The following is an 8602-nucleotide window of genomic DNA, read 5'->3' as shown; positions in this document are numbered from 1 at the left end:
CTAAGGCAGTCGACGGTGGTATTCCAGAGTCTTGCGGTTTAGCCAAGCCAACCTTGGGAGGAAAACGCTGACGAACCCTACCGCACCCTTGGTAGGCAGTGAATCTTTTTAAGGAGACTGTGGTATCACATAGACTCGGTTCTTGTTTCATGAGAAATTCAATTTGTATCTCGTTCATTATAATCTGTCTATAGTTTACATTCTATAAATTTGGAATTATCAATGGAATTGTTATTGTGATTGCCGTATTTTCTCAACAAGCTTAAGAAATTCGGCAAAAACAGGATTCCAAATAACAATTTTATTGATAACTTTGCAATTACAGAATACATAAACGATACAGATTATAATGAACGAGATACAAACTATATTTCAGAAACACGAGCCAAGTCTTGTGCGATACCGCAGTCTACTTAAGAAAGATTCACCGCTTACCGAGAGTGTTGGTAGGATTCTTCGGAGTCTTCCTCCCAGGTTTGGCTCGGCTATACCACAAACCTTCGGAACACCCCCGTCGACTGCCTTGGCGAACTGACCATTGCCTGCCTCTCAAAGTCTTTGGAGTTGGTGAATTTCTGGTATCTTGCACGTGCATCGGCCAGTCAGTGCTTCTATAAGCATTTTCTCTTATTGTCCTCTCTTCCAATTTCGATAATGCTTCATACACAGATCCGGCTATTTAGGTATGTGTGGATCCCACGTGCATCTTGTGAGATCCACATGCATCGGCCAGTCAGCGCGCTGCTATAAGCATTCTCTCTTATTGTCCTCTCTTCCAATGAATAAGAGAGAATTCGTACGTATCACGAAAATTACATTAAACTGCAAACGTCCTATGATAACCAAATCATACAAACAAGCTAAAAAAATTACTCAATAAAGAAAATCCGTAACGAGGGATAAACAATCGAGCTTCACTTCTGGCAAGACGACTCTCTGACCTTAAATTATAGAACTATAGAAGAGTGTTCAATTGGCCTAACCTAGTTGGATGGAGCCTTCATCATTCTTGCCCAAAAGAATGCAACACTTTACAATTCAAGCAATGACATTGTTATACCCTAATGCCTAGTAAAATGGAAATTGAGATAGAAATCCATATCACGGAGACAGTGATACATCTTCCAAATAAGTTAATACAGTGTTACCGATTCTTGTGTTCAACTAATGAGAGCAGCATAGAGGAGCTGGTTCCAAGTATCTGGCACCCCCGGAAGACACCAGTGGCTGCAATCCTTACCACTGTGCTGCCCACTGTAAATGGTTGGGTGCGCATCCTTGCGATATTGTGAGAGGGTTGTCACGTCGAGCAAATAAACCTTCCTAGTCCGGCTCAATACCTTGTTCACAACTGCTGCGGCCAAAGGTACGCCTGCAGGGTACTTTGTGCCGAAGAATGGTTGCTCCTCCCCGAAACATGACTTTGATGGCTCATTCCAATCTTTCCCTCTGGTTTTAAAAAACAAGTATCAACTAATTGAAGCGATCCATCGCAATATTTAACTCTACCTTCTGTATGTGCTTGTATTTTGGGAAGCATGAAATCATCAAATAAATATTAAATATAGATTTGCTGTGAGGTGTGTTGTATTTGTTGAACTCAAAGTTACTGAAGAGGCCTCTTACGGAGCCAAGAGCTCGGAGGCATACGTAATGTACTTTTGGAGTTAGGGCTTGCGATTTTGTGAGAGAACTTCACAGAAACAGAGAGATACAGTAGGGAGGATGAGGTTGGAGCGTTGTTATCTTTATTGTGCGATAGTGGATTCTTTCTCCCTTCCCTCATGGACGCAGATGCACCGACGAACCATGTATATATTGTGTTCTCGTGTATGTGTGACTGTTTCGTTTCCTTTATTGTTCGTGGTAGATCGACATAGCTTGTTTCCGCGTAACAAGGATTCGAAAGGTACAAAGGAAAAGAATGTGATAAAACTATACATGAATACAATGCTAACTAATCAACTGCATGTTCACATATGCATGCATGTCTTCATCTTAGGGAAAGAAAAAAGCATAATAACTAGTAGATCACTGAAAGAGGAGAATTGGCTTACTCATAATGTGTAGGGGAAATTCCCTGGAAGAACACTTTGGTTTTGGAAGGGTCGACGTTTCGGTTGACCCATCTCGCCCATGTGGTTAGCCCTTTGTAATAAGCAACCAAACGGTTCATATCTTTGTAGAATTTGGCCCCTTCTTGCATATAGTCCCAACTGCAATAAAATTCCAAAATTAAACTTCCAAAATGGGTACACTTACTATCTGTTATCGGTCTGCTGAAAAAGGCGTGAAGTAGTCGTACGGCTGAGTTCTTCCAGTGTGTGTCCACCAGTGCCAAGAGTTAAAAATGAGCATGTCCATGCCTCTCCATGCCCTGCCTTGCAGGATTGAGTCCAATTTCAAAACCCATCCTCCATTTTCGTGTACGAGATCTACTAGATACGGTGAGCGATACAGTAATAACTTGACTCCATAATCCTGCATATGAAGTTCAGGTAAATGTAGTTATGAAGTATCATGATGGTTACTCGAACTGGTATAAGACCGATGTCCAATAACGTATCGAAGCTGAGCAGTTGCACAAACTTTTAACAAAGTCTGGACAGTCACATCTTCAACCGACTATATATACTGGTGAGGTATGTGTGTGGCTCTTAGAGCATTGCTGCATTGTCATAGATAGAGCTGGCGGGCCACAGTGCTAAAAAATGAATACTTGACAATGGTCTCCGGTGATACATGATATGTATAGACAAGAGTTTAGCTATAGCCCTTCAGAAAAGATATAGAGACCAAATCTTGCACCACATTTGGCAAAACTATAATTTGCCAATAGATTATAGGTAGCTTTGGCAAGGGAAATGGCTCAAGTCTTGTCATGTTCTTGGAAAATAGTGTTCCTCTCGCAAAGAGAGACTGGAGATTCGGGGTAATGCGTACCTGTTGATCCAAATACTAAAGAACCATCTTACTATGGAAGAAGTAATCAAACCTTGCCTCTTATCATGATTGACCCTAAAACTTCCTACTTGAGACTGGGCATGGGTGACCAATTACTATCCTAATCAGTTATGGTCTACAAAGTTCGGTAGCATTCACCATTGAAATTTAACAACTTTTTCGTTCTTGAATATAGTGACAAAAGAGAAGAAAATATGCTAAATTCGTAGCTTCGTTTTTTAGGTATGTGAAAATGAACCGGACCATCCGAGCCCGATAAGGTCAACTAGGTTGGGTGGGGTTAAATCCAAGCTCTCACTAAATCTTTTGGGATGGTACGTAGGTGCAATTTCTAACAAATCCGGCCCCAGGAGAACGTTATAATCTATCATAGTTTACTTGTTAAAGTACAACCAAATCGTACAACTCTCTCACGCTAACACACAATCCTACAACTCCCACACTAAATGTGAGAGAGATTGTGTGTTAGTTTGCGCAAGTGATTGTGGTTGTAGGCTTATTTAACTTAAATGGTTCTTTTTGAGAGAGCTTAACAGGTCATCTGACAAGGGGTGTCAACGTAATTACAAAGTGTAAGGGTGTAAAAATTGTGATTCTTGATGAAATCAAGGGAGTGTCAAATTCACAAATTACTGTAAATAGGAAAAGCAAAGACAAGTGATCCAGATGCTTCCGCCTGTTTCCATCGAGTATTAACCAAATCACATGACCAAAATTGTGCGAGAGAGAGGGAGGACCGCACAATTTCGGGCACTATCTATAGGGACTCCACCGCACCTATATCGGGACCGAAGCTAAGATCCTACCATGTATATGTGGTGTTATGAGTATGTTTATCCCAAATAAAAGGCTCTGACCACTTGCATCTTGGCCCTTGTCGAATTTCCACTAGTGAACCAACCCCTCGTTGTACCACGCAATAGTTGTCCACACAAGGTCTCCCCGTCTAAGTTTGTCTGGCCCCGTTCCGCTAAGATTCTTATTTTTAAAGTACTTATTTCTTGCTTTACGAGACGGGTCATTTTCTTATAATACATCACATTTAATTAAAAAAATAAGTACTTATTTGAGTTAGTAGAACACAGTAACACACCTAGAGTTGCATTCAATATTTCTGCACTGACCTTGTGACCCCCCTTCTAATGAGGAATGTGGTCCAGAATTTATTATCCACCTCAAATTTCACAGAAACTGATAAAAGCATTCAACTAATTGAAAAAAGTACTTTGGAAAAAAGACTACATTAGTTTTTTTTTTTTTTTCTTCTTCCCCAAAATGGTTATCGTGTTCAATAAAAGTCAACAACTAAACAAGAGATCTAGGTTTCCACATCTACCAGCAGATCCTCGCAAACTCAAACTAGCTAAAACATGTGCAACCGAAGTAGTATGTCTACAAACAAATGGGAACTCACACTGCCTAAAATGAAGCATGCACTGCAGGTTAATCATAAAGTTACAAAGGCCAAAAAAGAATAAAAATTGCAATAAGTTTAATTGAAGTGGAGTTAGTTAATCCTACAGTAGAAAATTGGTCAATCAATTCACAGTCTTTCTAGTCGCAAAAATTGAACTTTAATTTGAAGTTTCAATTTCCATATTTTCTTTCTAGTCGCAAAAGTTGCAACGCCACAAAACATTATTACTACAGTACAAAATTTATTTTGGCACTCCACTTTTAGCCATCAGCGCTTCACTTTTTGTCTTTTTTTATTATTTGAAATTACCAAATTATCTCTTAAAGCGGATGAACACTTAAAAAATAAAGGGTAATTTAGAAATTTCACATAGGATAAAAGACAAAAAATTGAGTGCTAATAAGGAGTGTCAAAATCAATTTCCGTGCAGAGAATGTCATCAACTTTCTAAAAAGTTAATCTTTCGGTTCTTTTTAGACGTATATATTGGACGAAGGAAACAATACTCAAATTACTGTCGGATCAAAAAAACAATAAATTACTGGGAAAGCAATCAGGAATGTGAGATATCAGCTCAAAAGACAAGACAAAAACAAAGCATCCTGTCTGCTTCGCCTACTTTTTCACCCTTCATATTGTCAAACAACTGTCTCATGTGTTTTTTTCCGATTGAACCAAAAAAAAAAAAACAAAAAAACCTGTCTCATGTGCGACAGAAACAACCCGTCCATGGCCACCGACAGTGGCTGCGAGCTGATCGCCATGCGGGCAGTGGCGGAGCCACTTGAGGATGAGTGGGGGCACGCGCCCCCACTGAATACTCTTTTTTTTTTTTTTTTTTCAGATTTTATATTTTTTCCTTCTAATTGGCTTCTTAAATTGTTCTTTGTTTAATCACTTTAATACATTTTGTATATATTTCATTCTCAACTTTTTGTTTCCAATATTACAACAATTCCACCACACTTGCGAAGTGAGATGTTTAATGAATAAAAAGAGAGTCACCACTCACTATTTGAAACTCCTCAATACATAATGTCCAAATTTGTAAGTGGCTAAACCATGGGTTATATGGATTATGCTTCATTAATTATTCACAATTTTGAAAATAATCTTGTCTTTATCGATAGAACTCACAACGCGTGACGAAATTAGAGGTTTAAGCATAAAATTTGAAAAGAAAAGCACATTTTTTCTGATTGGATCAAGATTGCTGAATATTAACATTTTAGTTATTGTATCTAACTGCTAGTATTAGACTTGGTCCGTTAAGACAATTTAAACAATTGATTTGTTTTGATAGTTTATGAAATTACTACCTTCCTTAGTAAATGTCTTAGCTTTTTTTTTTTTATAATTATTTTTAGCACACAAGCATTCTTTTATTATTTTGGTGTCACTAATTAATTTTTTTTTGAAGTGTGTTTAAAAAGTGCCCCCACTGTCGTTAATTCTTGGCTACGCCACTGCATGCGGGGCTCATTCTGAGTCCCGCACGGATGTTTCGAGCCGTTTAATAAAATTTTAAAAAAATTGAATGAGCCCAGAAAAAATTAGCTCAATCCGATGTGTGTAAGTGTTCTATCCAATCTTCTCAATTTTCATTCAGATTACCGGAAATCGAAATTTGAATGAAAAAAAAAATGAAAGATTGGGAAAATACGAAGGAAAATTTTAGGTAATCCTGAATTATAATGTGGTGTTGCGGTGGTTGAGGCAAATGAAAACGAGCAACATACAAATGGATCACCCGTGTCCTCTACTCGCTAAACAAGTTAAAGTGTGTCATCATGTCTAACACGCATGGACAAAGCCATAATTTTAGGTTAGGAGCGGCAAAAATATGGAGTTCGTCTTCGCCAGTTAGGCAAAGAGAGATATTAAATATAATCCGGAGCTCAAAATACTACGTTACACATATGTAATCTTACATTCGAGGCTATCGTTTTATATGAAAGAAGTGTAATTAGATTACATGTGCTTCCTAGCTTAGATTCAGGTTCTGTTCAATAAGTATTTATTTTTGAAATTAATAGTAATGCATTATGAGAAAATAACCTGTTTAAAAAAAATAAATATTCAAAAAATATGAATCATAATGAAACGGAGTCGGCAAAATTGAAGGGTCAGTGGCTCAGTGAGTTACTACTATTTTATTTGATTGTTCTAAAAAGATGTACAACAACATTAAACGTGGTGGACCACGTGACAATAATTTCATCAAATAGAGTATTTGCGCAGTCTAATCAGACTCCGATTAACACATTGATCAGACATTCCAATCAGATAAAGATTTTGACTAAACTGGCGGATTTGGAGGCAGACAAAGACAAAAACATAATAACCTTTCCAAATTTAAGACTCTGTCAAAAGACACAAGAAGTGAATGCACTGCAAACAATAAATTTGGCTTAAAAGTTAACTTCACACGAAAATAATTCAAACAGAACATTTGCTCCGACTTTAAACGTGGATCGTGCTAGTGAAATGCTCCGACTTTAAACGTGGATCGTGCTAGTGAACGGTGAGTTTGTAGTCCCTTTGTTAAGTGTGTCGAGTGCTGTCGAAAAAAAAAAAAAAAGTTCACAAGAAAACAGAGCAACAAAATACCAAACTCACCTCAAATGTAACTGAGCCAAGCAAGCCATTCTTCATGAAAGTGGTCTTAGCCTTTGGAACCCATGAATGAATCATGCAACTCAGTGACTCCCACATGTTCAAACTCAGCGAGTCACCCACAAACATAATCTTCTTCCCCCTCCACCTCTCCAAAAACTCCAACCCATTAAACCTGCACCATTTTTACAAATGCATACCCATTTTATACAAATAATGGTAGAAAGAGAAAATGTAGAGAGAGAGAGAGAGAGAGAGAGAGAGAGAGAGAGAGAGAGAGACGGAGAGAGAGAAAGTGTGTGTGTGGGTATGTGAGAAAGATCGAGTACCTTGGTAGGTCACATGAGAAGGGCTGCCACCTGTAATTTTGGTACATTTTATCAGCTCTGCCGTACTTTTGGCAGTTGAATTCTGGATCTATGAAGGGACAAGTGGAGTAGTCGTAGAGAGGGTATGAGGAATCGTATACCCATTTGCCGCTGAAATAATTGCACCCACTGGCAAGCTTCCTAGCGGTAAAACTGCTGCTAGAATTATTATCAATGAATTGCTCTGCTTTTGTTTGGTATGAAAACAGAAACATAGAAAGATAAAAAAACAGAGCTTTGAATTGGAAACCCATCTTGGACCCAAGAGTTGTCTGTCAAATGCGTACAACTAGAGGCATATATTTTGTGTGTGAGAGAGAGAGAGAGAGAGAGAGAGAGAGAGAGAGGAGCTACGGCTGCACATGGTTTCCACTTTTCCACCTCAAAGTCATTTTTACTTTCTGACATCAATTGTGCAATCTTTTGGATTTGATTTTTGAGTACTGCATGTGGGGTTGGTTTGAATTATTTTCTTTCGAGACATGAGGGAGGAAACAATAGTGGTCCTTTTTGTTGGTATATATATAAACTATAAAGTGTTGTCCCTACAAAATGTGTTATGTGTAACAGGAAGGCGTTCATTGTTCAAAGAATTTTTGAGAAATAGAAATAGGGTAAATTGTAATAATATTAAAAGTTTAGGAACACAATTCTAAAATATAGGAATAGTTATGGACATAATTGGGTTTGGAGTATGTGGGTCCATATACACACATCTATTTCTGCAAATAAATGGATCCTAATTGTACTACCCCAAAATCGAAATTGTAAATTGATCTGCAAATTAATGCACTCATGTGTATGTCTCATAAGTCCATATACAATTCTTTTCAAGGAGATAACCAGTGCACATATTTGTACATATACATATAAAAATAGGAAAATAATTTTGCCACTCTATTTTTTGTTAACGGCACTCCATTGCAAGTGTATTTTTGGTACAAAAATATACTTGTAGGGAAGTGATGTAAAAAAAAAAAGAGACAAAATCATCAGCCTAAAAATATTGGTGCTTTCAAGTAGTAAAATGGGAATTTCGAAAGGTGCAATATAGAGTTACTGGAAGCCAACAAGTTCACCAACTTCACCCTAACATTTTGTAAGACCAAAAGCCCACACGGCTAATATAAACACGTACTCCCAATGACAATAATACCCTTTATATATAATCAGGAAAAAAGGGTTCAATTCAAATTCATTTGAGAGGGATACAGAGAGAGAGAGAGAGAGTGTGTAA

General features: G+C 37.8%; 1 protein-coding gene across 1 annotated transcript; it reads right to left on the bottom strand.

Moving 5' to 3' along the window:
• Positions 1 to 933: 933 nt before the first annotated feature.
• On the bottom strand, positions 934 to 7724 carry LOC131330137 (protein trichome birefringence-like 39). Its single transcript, XM_058363629.1, has 5 exons — positions 7327 to 7724; positions 7001 to 7172; positions 2306 to 2481; positions 2058 to 2216; positions 934 to 1449 (listed from the first exon to the last, which is right to left on the bottom strand). Exons 1-5 carry the CDS (start codon positions 7617 to 7619, stop codon positions 1161 to 1163), a joined length of 1089 nt encoding a protein of 362 aa, XP_058219612.1. The 5' UTR covers positions 7620 to 7724; the 3' UTR covers positions 934 to 1160.
• Between the last annotated feature and the right edge of the window lie 878 nt (positions 7725 to 8602).

This window comes from Rhododendron vialii, chromosome 6a (assembly GCF_030253575.1).
Source record: "Rhododendron vialii isolate Sample 1 chromosome 6a, ASM3025357v1".
NCBI lineage: Eukaryota > Viridiplantae > Streptophyta > Magnoliopsida > Ericales > Ericaceae > Rhododendron > Rhododendron vialii.
Note: the sequence above shows the minus strand (reverse complement) of the source record. Positions and strands in the feature narration are given on the sequence as shown.